Source organism: Aspergillus fischeri, genomic scaffold (genome assembly GCF_000149645.3).
Source record: "Aspergillus fischeri NRRL 181 1099437636245 genomic scaffold, whole genome shotgun sequence".
NCBI lineage: Eukaryota > Fungi > Ascomycota > Eurotiomycetes > Eurotiales > Aspergillaceae > Aspergillus > Aspergillus fischeri.
The window spans coordinates 88,627-101,053 of record NW_001509773.1 but is presented as its reverse complement, the minus strand read 5'-3'; the positions used below and the strand labels follow the sequence as shown (position 1 = coordinate 101,053).

The following is a 12,427-nucleotide window of genomic DNA, read 5'->3' as shown; positions in this document are numbered from 1 at the left end:
TACTTTTAGGACTACACTAATCATGTCCGGATTGGTTATACAAAGTGTGGAATCATATTCAGAATTCAAAACCTAAGTTGTTCAACCTCACTCCATGGTACTTCAATGCACGCATCATTTAACTAAACTTCGCTCCCAGCTGCATCTTGTTTTCAGCCACATACTTGTCCAGTTTTGGTAGAAACTCCTTCATTACCACCGCATCAAACATCTCTTCAATCTTCTGCACCCGGTCGCCGATTTCATTGAACCATAGAAAGAGCGCATGCTCATTTCTATACGGCCCAAACGGTGTGTCCGCCTTGGTGAGGGCGTAAATGACGGCCTTGCCCTGCGGTGCGTCATGGACAACGTTATGGATATCCAGCTGGGTTATCTAGCATTAGCTGGTGGTTTTGGACAACAGAGGCTTCGTTCCTTACGGTGAAATTGGACATTAGGGACATGAGAACCGGAAAAAGCTGCTCGGTGTCTGGGCGGGTGCGGACTGGCACCCCTGAGCTGAAAGGCAGTGTTTTCTGCGTGCAATCTTCGGACCAGTTGGCGAGAAAACCGTCTGGGGTCCATCCGGCCCATCCTTGGATAAATTTCTCCAGGGTTGCCGCTTGGACTTCAGCTGGTGCAGGCATGGCTATAGGGATATGGATGATGGACGAGATTAGATACGTAGTCCGGCAGATGGATCATCATGAATGCAATGTATGTTTTTATTCTTTTATATACTTGCACCCAAGTCCTCACTCGCAAGGCTCGGGAGAAACAGACCGTTCCTTTGTCGTCGCGGCGTTCCAGTCTTCCTGAATTATCCGATTGGATAGTAATCTCACCGCGGCCCCGTGTTCATCGGCAGGTACGGGTGCAGAAAAGGAAAATAATGCCTCAGCAGACCAACCAGGATGCACAACGGGGTACCCGCCGGGAACTTCGCCCTGCCATTTGTATTAACGACGCCCAGACTCTGCATGTCGTAACAGCCCGTCTCCTCGTCGGCCGCCTCAATCATCGCGGCCGCTAAGTCAAGGTATGACAGAGGGCCATCTTGGTCCGTCCGACTCAGCGCATGACCCCGCTGAATGTCGACCGACAAGGCACCCGGCTTAATGAATATACTGGTCAACCAGTCTTTCTGCGCATGGAGCAGCTTCTCCGTAACCACTAAGTCCTCGTAGACATAGGACGCAGACCGGTGCAGGATGAACCGTAGGAGTGATGGAACGTCACGAGAGAGATGACTGTCGGTCGTAGCGGATGAAAGAAGCACCAGTTTAGGCATGACGGTGGACGTGGGGTTGTTGCGTTTGAGATCCTGGAGCGCCTGGATTACGGCAGTGGCGGTGGCCTGTGCAAGATGGCAACCGGGGATGTTATCGTTTGTTGAGACGACAAGGAAGACGGCATGGCAGTTGCGCAGGCATGACTGTAGAAGTTCGCCATCCTGGATGTTGCCTTCGAAGATGCTAACCCTGTCTGATTCTTTGATGTCAGGGAGTATCTGCAGGAGCTTTGGTCGGTTGCGACAGTAGGCGTGAATCCGAGCATCAGGCATCTTGAGCAAATTCTCAATGAGCGCTGTGCCGCAGTTGCCTGTTGAGCCGAGGACGGCGTAGGTTCTGGGGAACATCTTTCTGGCGCTGGGAGACGAGACAAGGTTGCCTAGTGGGTTATGTCGCGCATGAGGCGTGAATGGGGTATCTATATAGGCCTATTAGTATGGGATATTTGTTTACAATGCTCAATTGGGAGACCATTCCAGGTTCTAGTCTTGGACCATTGCTCTGGCGGGACCATTCCCCTATATGCCGATATACATACATGGACTAAGCTTATTGGACAGATTCCTCTAGCATCGTTTCTTCATGATCCTCGGACAGCAAGCATCTCGCGGCACACAAAGCTGAAGAATCTAGTTCTTCAAATCGCCAAGCCCCATCAAGTACTTCTGGAACTTAGGAACAAATCTTTGATAGAAGGCTGAGTCCATCATTTCCTCCAGTCTACAAACCTTGGTCCCATCTTCAGAGAAAGACAGAAAAATCGCGTATTCGTTGGTCCACTTCTCGCCCGGAAAGGGCGTATCAGCTTGCGAAGTCGCATAAACCGCGGCTGTGCCCCTATCAGGGTCGTGCACAATTTCCTTGATATGAAGCTACTGGGCTGTGAGCTTTTCCGTTCCCTTACCAGTGTTCGGGTGCAAGGAGGTGGGTGAAATCTTCCGATACAAGCAACAGCAGAATCTTACCTCCCAATTCCTCAAATTCTCCACGAGCCCGGGGTAAAACAAAGCGGCCTGATCGCGCGACCGGAACGAACTTTCTCCCAGCGAGAGGGGCAGTAATCGTTGCTTGAAGTCGTCGGACCAAAGAGCCATTGTATCCGGCGCACTTCCCTCCCGCCATGCAGCCAGGAACTTGTTCAGTGTGGCGGCCTGGATGTTGGCTGGAGCGGGCATTTTCGCGTCTTGATACTGGGAGGGAGAATCGCAGGATGACTATTTTTTTATATTGAGCTTCAGGGCCTAGAGAATTACAGTTCTTTGCGCTTCCATTCCATGGAGTATTTACGCTGCTCGGGATATTGAGTTGAGTATACTCAGAAGTAGTGTCTGTTGGCGGCGGGTGGCGGGCGAAAGGAGCGATCAGACCGGGCGAATTGATTGCAATTGACCCGAAGGTTCAAATGGGACTGGAAACTAGTTTAGGGCCAGGGTTTTAATGGGTTAGGTAGTCCTTCAGGGATAAAAACTATGCTCCTACTGATCATTTATCCTTACGGACAAAGCTAGATCTGTAGATCCTCTTAATTTCTTACCCTCTATGGATCATGGTCCTCTAAATTCCATCTAATTTCTTGCCTTCTGGTAGAGTCGCATAACCAAACCACTAGTGTCGAATCCAACCCTCGCTGAACTCATAGTGGTGAGGTTTAGTTTCTAGGTTGTGAACCCGCACTGGGCAGGTCAAGTGTAGATCCAGGGAGTTGGATGTTAAACCACTAGCAACTATTTGATGAGTACTCACTAATATAGCTGCATTTAGTCTCAGTTCAGGTAAGTTTAGAAATAAAACTAGAAACTAGTCAGCATTAAACCACCAAATCTCATCACTAGCTTTTACTGGGTTCGCACCGTCCTCTGCAATAACCAGATGCTTGCTGTCATCCTCCATGTTCATTGTACTGAGCCGCACTGTGAGAGTGCTGTAGCCCGGATCGAGCTCAAGCCGACGGCCAGCAATTACTCCTCTTGCCAGTCTGAGTTCAGGCGAGTTTAGGATCAGCTGGCACCAACGCATTTGCGATCTTAAATTCAAACTTTAGAGATCAGAACCGAATCAAATCCAGTCTGATTTGGTGTGAGTTTGACTGCAAGAACCCAAAATCATTCTTAAAGTATAATCATTATCAAAGTTTGAAATATATCCAAACCATCAATCATACCAACTTCTAATAGAAATAATTATTCCTATCCACCCGCTAAATGAAGAATAAGTTGGACCATGTTCTTGCAAGTTGAGGTGGCGTTTATTCTACAGTAAACCCCCGATATAAGCAACTATTAGAGACAGCTACTTTTGCTTCCTTATATTGAAATTTCCTGATATTGGATTCCCTAGCAACCAACACCGGAAATATATATTTCTCTACCTAAGCACTGCTAGAGATTACTCAGATACTATTCCTTGAGTTTCCTCCCTAAAATCACCCTTTATACTATGTAAGATACTGTATAAAAGCCTTCGAGAGGTACTCTGTAGATATGGCCATAATTTACCACTTATGTAACCCTGTATTAGCTGGTGAAAATACTCTTAAAAGTGGTCTAGGCTGCCAGGCAGTGATACACACATAGGAAAATACCCTATTATAAGGAATTTTGTATGGGAGAAATGAATTTCAGAAGTAATTTCTATACATTGGAGTGTTAAGTAATTGATTATGGGAATAATTCAGACACCAAGATTAGTGCTATATCCGAGGTTTTCCTTATATCAGACTTGCTTATAAAGGGCGTTTACTGTAGCCTAAAGTAAAAAATAGAAAAGAGCTAGCCAGTGAGCAGTAAGATTTTAGCTCTTGGTCAATATGCCTGATTGGTTCCCCGATGCCCTATGGCTGTCTCATGATTCGACATTCTGCACTCGACTCAACCAACGCGTACCGAATTGGGTAAGTTTTGCATGTGAGGTGGAACCATGCCCACAAATGTCGTCTCCATTCAAGTCCTGACTCCGTATACGCTTAGCGACCTTGTTCATATTTATTGATGAGTCACTAATAAACTAGCTCCCCGGAGATCAGAGTCCGAGAGCTCACTGATGACAAAACTGTGTAAATATTCTCGCTTGCTCTGTTGAATGACAATCGAGATATCGAGCCTCCACTACTTGCCCAGTAGCCTTCAACCAGCTCCTCCGGACGGTCACAATGGATCCCTTCCCATTTGAACCCTACCGCTCCGCGCGTCTCCTTTATCGTGCGCCAGAGGATAACCCAGCAGACGATTCATTCTTCCAAGCTCTCTACGCCGACCCCTTAGTCAGATCTATGGCAACTGCCGGCCTCATACGTCCGCTCAGCACAAAGGAGCGGAAGGACTTGCGAGCAAGGCTTGCTGGTGCATTCATGTCAGTCATGATATGTATCATCCCGGACGAGGGCTCCGACAAGGTGCCTGAGACAATTGGTGTGATTTCATTAAAAGGGCAAGCCCCTGCCTTCACTCATAATCGCACACATGAGTTAGCGATCACTATTGCGCGCCAGTACCAAGACAAGGGGTATGGGACTGAGGCTATCTCATGGATGCTGGACTGGGCTTTCTCGACTGCGGGCCTGCACCGCGTTGAGCTGATGGTCTCTGAGTGGAACGAGAGGGCACAAAAGGTGTACCGAAAGCTTGGGTTTGTATCTGAGGGACGGAAGAGGCAGTGTGTGTGGAAAGGTGGGAGATGGTGGGATGCACTCCATATGGGCATTTTGGCGCATGAGTGGGAGGCGAAGAAGGCTGCTGACTCCTGAAATGCTGATTGCTGAATCAGATAAACAGGAGATATCTAATAGATGAGATGGTGTCAGCCCTGACAAAAATTTTGCGTAATCCACTATCATTGTATATAACAATCATATAATACAAATGGATCGTGCTAGACAACCAGGACAAGCTCCTCATCGCCACAGGAATGCTCCCCAAGCTCCTCGCGGCCCGGGAGCTGACCGTCGAAGGCCAAACTATCACTGTAACCTGGTCTCAGGAGCGCGAGGAAGCCGAGAACAGAGCCATTCCAACGAAAGGCTTCAACATCAAATACTGCCGTCGACTCAACCCCCTTTAAGGACGGTGCTTTCGCTCGGGCAAGCGAGAACGAGCACACCTTCGAGGTCAACTGCCCTGCTTCGAAACAAAGGTAGTACTGGAATCGCTGTCGAATTTAAGGCTATTATGGATGAGTATGAGCTAGCTACATTGCTTGTTCAATGAACTAATTGATGGCGATCCTCCTGGAAAAGAATCAGAACTTCTTATATGTGATATAAGATGGTGGGCTTTAGGGTGTAGTTTAATAGAAAAACCCCAGCTATTTAGAAAATCAATGCCCCCTTTTCAAAACACAGTGACAGGCCTTGAATCCAGCCTCTTAGTCCCACACATAGAACCGCCAGGTCCATAATGCCGAATCCCTCCTCCGCGACATATGAACAATATTTAAACAGGGCCATCTCTGAAAGGTTTGTACTGCTGCGGGCATGTCATGTTGGACGATGGAACTATGCCCTGAAGGTATGCCTGAACATGTCGAAAGTAACAATCTGACCCCCTCTGCTCAATGACTGTATGCTGCATTCGAGGGGCACATCCCACGAGTAAGCCTAGATTCTTGTTTGAGGTGGTTGTATGATTGAGATTTGGTAACAACTTACACCAACAGCTTCTTGCAGTAGGAGTACCAATCCGGCAAACTGAGAAGACATGTTGCGCGCCCTGCGAAGAGGTCAAGTCAATTAACGACATACCAGATGGCGAGACAAGTTGGCCGAAACGTACGATTTCAAGGGCGTTATAGGGTCGATGGTATTACTCGTAAGAAGGATTGGGAAGGACGTAGGCCTGTCTAGTGCTCGTATTGGGCCTGCATAAGCAAAAACTGGTAAGATTCCGCCTCCAATGGATCCGATGTATATTTCCGTATCCCAAGATAAGAATCATGGAGAGAGAGAGAGGAAGATGCCTACCTTGAACGACCATGCTATCAGGCAAATTTGGTCTGAATGATCTACACAAGATATTGTCTTGGTAGATGGGATAAATATCACCAATGTACTTGCTCTTGGAGATCGTGTACTCGACGTAACTCTTAAATTCTTCCATGGTAGTGAGCCTGTTTCTTCGATACGAATCGGCGCACTGAATGGCTAGACGGGCGTCGGATATAGAATTCAATCCGTCAAAGGTGCCTGCAAGAGCAGACATGTTCCCAGACTCAAGCTGGTGTAGGATGTCGGCCATGACAGGGAATTCCTTCAGTGGGGCGTAGATAGAGGTGAGGAAGAGAGCCTTCAGATCTGAATAGGTGGCCAGTGTCGGTAGGACTTGACTTCGGACTCCGCTTACCGGCACCGGATGGTTCTGAAGCTGATGAATGATGCCGTCCAGTCTGGCCGTGATGTTAGCTGGCGTGGGTCCCCAGAAAGAACACTTCCCAGGACCTGCGGAATGGCAGAAGCTCGAGAATCTTTCCATGGCCTCGTCCATTTGATCCACATTGTCCCTCCATTCATTGTTATAGTATTGCTCTGCGTTCACAACACCATCTAGTATCATTCTCCCAACTCGGTCAGGAAACGCGGAAGCGAAAGTGCTGCCGATGACAGTGCCGTAACTAATGCCATAACACCACAATTTGGCGTCTGCTGGTGACTGACCGGCCACCTCGGCCTCGGCTTCTATAAATGTGAGCAAATCATGGGCGACCGCCGGTGTGGTCACATAATAACCATGAGGTGAATTATTGTCGACAGCATCATTGCACCACTCTCCGTAGATAGAGCTTGAATAGTACTGTTCTTCAAGCGAGGTTGATGAGATGTTGGTAGCGCCTGTACTGTGCAATTGGCTGAAGGCCAATCTTGCTTCTGATTTCCCTGAGAAGCAGTCGAATCTCAAATCACTGTTGTTCACACCGCGAGGGTCGAAGGAGACGAAGTTGTAATGCTCTCCGAACATTTGCCCTGCAACAGTACGGTATGTGAGGAGGAGATCGACACCGGAACCGCCTGGACCCCCTGACGATGTGTTAGTCTAGTTATAAATTTCAGCTAACTTGGTATGATTTATCTCGAGATCTTACCGGGGTTGATTACAATGCTTGGAGACTCGGCGGTGGCATTCTTCCCAGCGAGTTTTATGAAGGCGACTGACGTTGTGCCAAGACTTCTGTTTGAATAATCCAAAGGAACCTGAAGTTTAGAGCATGTAAAGTCATCGAAACATGGTGTCCACATGAGTTTGGCTGATGGCTCAATCTAGATGGCTAGTCAGAAAGTTTTAAGACCTTAGATTGACGTATGTGGTTCGGCGAAATCTCACGTTCTCAAATCCATAGACCATGCCTGGTTCATGCCAAATATGGGCATTGCATCCTAAGCTCAAGAAAAGGATCACTGCATTCACTAGTTGTGTCATTGTTATTCCCAACAGGTTTCTCCCTGCGCGTTCTGTTATATTGCTTGCAAGAAACTACAATTATAGCCAGCACAGTTGCGACATCAGGGAACTATTTATACCAAGTTGAATTTCTTAGGTGACTTGTTAATGAACTTTATTCCATTCAGTTGCTACACTTTTCAGGCAGTAGCATTCCCATCAACTTACAACACCTATTGTGGCACACTCTGGATGCTCCGATTCTACGAACCAGCCAATCAATATCTATTTTCCTACCACCAGGTTTCGCTATGGAGGATGCGAGAATGACGGGAATTCTTACCCCTTACCCTTGTCAGAGTATAAGTAAGTCTGAGGCTTTACTCACTGCTGAATCTCACTATCTCCATGTGAACTACGGAGTATATTATAGCATAATCCAGAGATCCACAAAGAGATATCTAGCCATCACACCTCTGTACTGAACTCCCTCCTCACTGGAATTCAATAGGTAGAAGCTCTGCGTTCTTTGGCGCCCTGCTTATACAGACTATCTCTATCAGGGTTTATTTTGGCTGGTTTATACTTACTCCAGACGCTATTCCATCTTCTCCATGATTGAGCACTTTCTTCCATGGAGCCCCACTTGTACGAACTAGCCAATTAAAATGATGATGATATGCACTAATCTGTATATATATGATTTATCACGGTTGGTTTATCTTTGGCCAATTTGATTGATTTCCAGCCTTCTTTTTTTGATTGTCCGTCTTTTCTCATTCAAGTGTCCATCACAAAGGATGCGGGAGATGTCTTCCTCGCGGGCATACGAACAGACGAATAGACAGTCCTTCTGACGTCGATTGGGGCCCAACGTAGTTTGCCTTTCGAAGCGACTGTGGTGGACCCGGGAGTGCCCACTACTTAAAACAGCGCGAACCACAAACCTCGTCCAGACATCAAAGGGATGGATGAGATTAAGGAGAACACCAAGACGGCCAGCCAAGCTTGGAGAAGGAAGCCTCGCAAGTTCGCTCCAAAGTCAAGACTGGGCTGTAAGACTTGCAAGTGAGTCTTGACTCCGTGTATTGCTACAGAGCGATCAATCGTGTTTAGTGATCCAGAAAATGACACTCAGCCTCGGTGCACCTCTCAGGATAAGACGAATAAAATGCGATCTATCTCGTCCTTCATGCTTGAAATGCCAGTCCACAGGTCGCACCTGTGACGGCTATCGTGAAATGCCCGTCGCTTTCAAGAACGAGAAGACCGAGATTCAATCAACTCATTATCATAACGAGAAGGCCGACAGAGCGGAGAGCTGCAACAGTTACCATCCTTGCACCACGATCAGTGCGTATCATCCCAAAACGTGGTACTCGAAATACCATGGCCTCATTTGGCAGAATCTCGGACCCTTTATGATCCTGCCAGTGACTGGGTCAGCTCAGGCAGAGGCAATGTGGTTTTTCGAGTCTATTTCGATCAAGCATCTGAATGAATATCGCCCCTGCGAATCATGGCGTAAGACTCTCATGTTCTTCTCTCAAACAGTGCCATCGGTGCGATATGCCGCCATTGCTCTGGCTTTGATCCACCGAAACTACCTGTATCGCGATTCTAGCGACCGTATGCAGCAACCGCAATCTTCGAGAGACTGGCTACGGGATAATGGTCCCCTGTTTCACTATAATCGGGCCATTCGCCTTCTTTTGGACCAGGAAAATGGCACCAGCACCGAAAGAACAGCCGTCACGCTTTTGGTCTGCTATCTCTTCACCTGCTTTGATCATCTGGCAGGCAATTACGTACAAGCAGTGAAGCACCTGCGCGGAGGAGTGGAACTCTCACGGAACATCGACAAAGCTATACTAAACAACAACAGTACTTATGACGATCCCAAACCCTCAGGGTTTTGCACGCTTATCTACCAGGTCACAAGACAGATCCGCCGTCTCGACATGCAGGCTGTATCATTCCTGGTCGATTGGACTCCAGCCGACATCCAAGAGAAATTCGTGTTGCAGCTTCCACCTGATGGTACCTTTCTGTCTCTCGACCTAGCCGCCGACCACCTCCAGACCGTCGTCGCACAGGTAATGAGACTGCGTCACACGGTGCAGCAAATGTCTCCAATGGACAGGATGCCGCCGACACTTTTGTCACTCAAGGATACCGTATTTGGGCAGTTGGAAACGTGGCAGAGTTCCTTCAAAAACACACTGCGACAAGGTAGATCCTATGAGACAAGCTCTGAAACTTACCCACTTGTATCACTGCTGCGCCTTCAACATACTGTTGCATGCATTCTTCTCAGTTGTTGCGGTCCTGGCAGAGAAATGGACTACGACAACTTTCTGCCCCAGTTCCAGCAATGCGTGGCCTTGGCGCGCGACTTAGCAGCGGCGCATGAGCGGTTTTCGGAGTCTTCAAGGGCGACTTTTACACCGGAGATAGGCATCATCCCCTTGCTTTACATAATAGGGGTCAAATGCCGACATCCCATGGTCCGACGTGAGGTCTTGAGGATCCTGCGAGGGCAACCGACACAGGAGGCGGTTTGGGATAGCATCTCTGCTGCCAGAGTGATTGAGCGGGTAATTGAGATTGAAGAGGGTGGGTTTGAGGAGGGGCTAATGATACAGAGCATGGAACAAATTTCTGTATGCAAGAGGATTGAGGCTTTGTCTTGGGTACATGTTGCCAGTGGACAGTCTGCGGTCAGGTTGGATATTTCGTATACGTTCTGCGCGCGGGGGGGATTGCATATTGAGTCTCTTCTGATATAACAAACAGAAAGTCTCATCATGTCAAAATAATCCATGCTAGACAACCGGTCATTGTACCAAACCGAACAGAAAATGACTCCAGTCTGGACTGCACAGCTGGCCAAGTTTCCCGATTTGGCACTAGATAATTTTGAGACCCCGACGCCCTTTCTGTGGATCACAAATCCAAAATGTTCAGTGCTGAACCAATCATTCTTATAGTTGAGCTGTAGCGCAGACACTTGGAAACTATGAATATAATGAATCATTGCGCTGCGCTGCTAACACATATTTTATTATAGGTATCTCTTTACCTTCGCCTGGTTATTGAGCACACTTTTATACATCAAAACAAGATGGTCACATTGACAACTGTGCCTGTGACTCTTCCCAAAGACAAAGTTCCCACCAAAAGAAACGTCAGAGATATCATCAGCCCATTTCTGACAGAAGAATGGCCATCTGTGGACCCAGAGACCCTGACCATGTCGTACCATGCATCATTTGCCAACGCCCACTGTTCCGTGGAGCGACCGAAGCGGGCTACTGGCACATCTGCTGAGCCCTTAAAGGTGTTCATCAAACTTCACAATGGCACCGGGTGTGATCTCAAAACTTTGAAGCATCTGGCACCGAGCAAGCATGAGGAAGCGCTCTTTTGCTACGAGTACGGCCGATCTGGCCTTGGAGCCGAAGTTTATGGATTCTTCAAGACACAGGATGGCACACTCGGGAGAATCGATGAGTTCCTCGATGCACGTAACATGGAACCGGAGGATGTTGAGAACACGGTCATCCGAGCGGATATTGCTAAAGCACTGGCAAAGTTCCATGTTTTGAAGATGCCACTGGAGAAAACGGCCGTGGAGCCATACTACGAAGCCATCATCAACGGTCTCAAGAAGTACCACAAGATGGACAAGCTGAAGGTACTTGGGAGAGAAGGAGGTGTCAGCCTGGACAACCTGGTCAACTACGATTTTTGGACAAGGGTGCGAAATGTGGTGGACAAGCTGGATTCCATAGGAGGAAAGACAGGATGGTGTATCCATGACATGCAATTCATGAATGTGATGGTGAAGAATGGTCCGAAGGAGGGAGAGAGCAGAATTGCCTTGATTGACTTCGAGTTTGCGATGCAGAACTATCGAGCGTTTGACATTGGTGGGCATTTTATGCAGAAGAAGTTCAAATGGTTTGATGAGGGGAGCAGGATAGCAAATTGCAGAAAGTACACAGAAGAGGAGAAGAGACACTTCTGCCAGGAGTACGCCACCCAGTGGAACAAACTAACAGGTGACTCAGATACCCCGGACCAGGTGTTCCTAGAATCTGAATATGGACATATGTTGGCAATTGGTTTTGACATCCACAATATGCTGTGCTTCATGAGTGAAGAAGATGACAAAGATCCCTTGAATCTTCTTGGGCTTAACAAGCTTTTTGATGAGTTTATGGATCAGTATGCCAAAGTTGGGTTGGAAGATCCGTGATATAATTACATGTGCAGACGCGTGCAATTAGATCATACTTATGAAGCGCGAAGCGATGGATATAGGCAAGGAAAGTTCAAAGAGGCTGAAGACTCTCTCCTCCAATACAGCAAATCCAGAGCAGTGATACATGTATGACTATTCTTCCCCATCTGCCCCTTCTAATCCAAGAAAGGTAACCCGACCAGATTCATGATCTATAACCAGCGTGCTATATATGGCAGCGGCGCATCTTGCCTCATAATCATGTGGGAGTATCAAAGCAAGTTTGGTGCCATGAATGATTAAATTGCCATCGACATAAAAGTCCCGACTTGTTGTCGTCTTTCAGCCAGGATAAAATGATCTGATATCCAATGAGCCCATGTCTGTGTCTATTGCTCTGCCGTCTTCGAATAAACATTGATATGTAAAGAAGAAATTTGTCTTGCGTGCGCCTAAAACTGTACCTGTGCATACCGAACATTATAATAGGGTATCTGTTTTCTGCAATTTCTGTCTGATTACCTGATACACAAGATCCAGGG

At 47.5% G+C, this 12,427-nt stretch overlaps 7 protein-coding genes across 7 annotated transcripts; 3 read left to right on the top strand and 4 right to left on the bottom strand.

Moving 5' to 3' along the window:
• Positions 1-118: 118 nt before the first annotated feature.
• NFIA_101510 (uncharacterized protein) lies at positions 119-629 on the bottom strand (the record flags this gene model as incomplete). Its single annotated transcript, XM_001266563.1, has 2 exons — positions 119-367; positions 423-629. 2 exons carry the CDS (start codon positions 627-629, stop codon positions 119-121), a joined length of 456 nt encoding a protein of 151 aa, XP_001266564.1.
• A 194-nt stretch (positions 630-823) lies between these two features.
• Positions 824-1,621, bottom strand: NFIA_101500 (uncharacterized protein; the record flags this gene model as incomplete). The annotated part of the gene is made up of 1 exon (XM_001266562.1): positions 824-1,621. The coding sequence occupies one exon, from the start codon at positions 1,619-1,621 to the stop codon at positions 824-826; it is 798 nt and encodes a 265-aa protein (XP_001266563.1).
• Positions 1,622-1,903: 282 nt separating this feature from the next.
• NFIA_101490 (nuclear transport factor 2 family protein) lies at positions 1,904-2,449 on the bottom strand (the record flags this gene model as incomplete). Its single annotated transcript, XM_001266561.1, has 2 exons — positions 1,904-2,146; positions 2,240-2,449. 2 exons carry the CDS (start codon positions 2,447-2,449, stop codon positions 1,904-1,906), a joined length of 453 nt encoding a protein of 150 aa, XP_001266562.1.
• Positions 2,450-4,422: 1,973 nt separating this feature from the next.
• Positions 4,423-5,016, top strand: NFIA_101480 (GNAT family N-acetyltransferase; the record flags this gene model as incomplete). Its single annotated transcript, XM_001266560.1, has 1 exon — positions 4,423-5,016. The coding sequence occupies one exon, from the start codon at positions 4,423-4,425 to the stop codon at positions 5,014-5,016; it is 594 nt and encodes a 197-aa protein (XP_001266561.1).
• Positions 5,017-5,763: 747 nt separating this feature from the next.
• NFIA_101470 (uncharacterized protein) lies at positions 5,764-7,678 on the bottom strand (the record flags this gene model as incomplete). Its single annotated transcript, XM_001266559.1, has 6 exons — positions 5,764-5,865; positions 5,917-5,977; positions 6,041-6,155; positions 6,229-7,278; positions 7,344-7,518; positions 7,583-7,678. 6 exons carry the CDS (start codon positions 7,676-7,678, stop codon positions 5,764-5,766), a joined length of 1,599 nt encoding a protein of 532 aa, XP_001266560.1.
• A 928-nt stretch (positions 7,679-8,606) lies between these two features.
• Positions 8,607-10,428, top strand: NFIA_101460 (uncharacterized protein; the record flags this gene model as incomplete). The annotated part of the gene is made up of 2 exons (XM_001266558.1): positions 8,607-8,694; positions 8,855-10,428. 2 exons carry the CDS (start codon positions 8,607-8,609, stop codon positions 10,426-10,428), a joined length of 1,662 nt encoding a protein of 553 aa, XP_001266559.1.
• Positions 10,429-10,763: 335 nt separating this feature from the next.
• NFIA_101450 (putative choline kinase) lies at positions 10,764-11,900 on the top strand (the record flags this gene model as incomplete). Its single annotated transcript, XM_001266557.1, has 1 exon — positions 10,764-11,900. One exon carries the CDS (start codon positions 10,764-10,766, stop codon positions 11,898-11,900), a length of 1,137 nt encoding a protein of 378 aa, XP_001266558.1.
• Between the last annotated feature and the right edge of the window lie 527 nt (positions 11,901-12,427).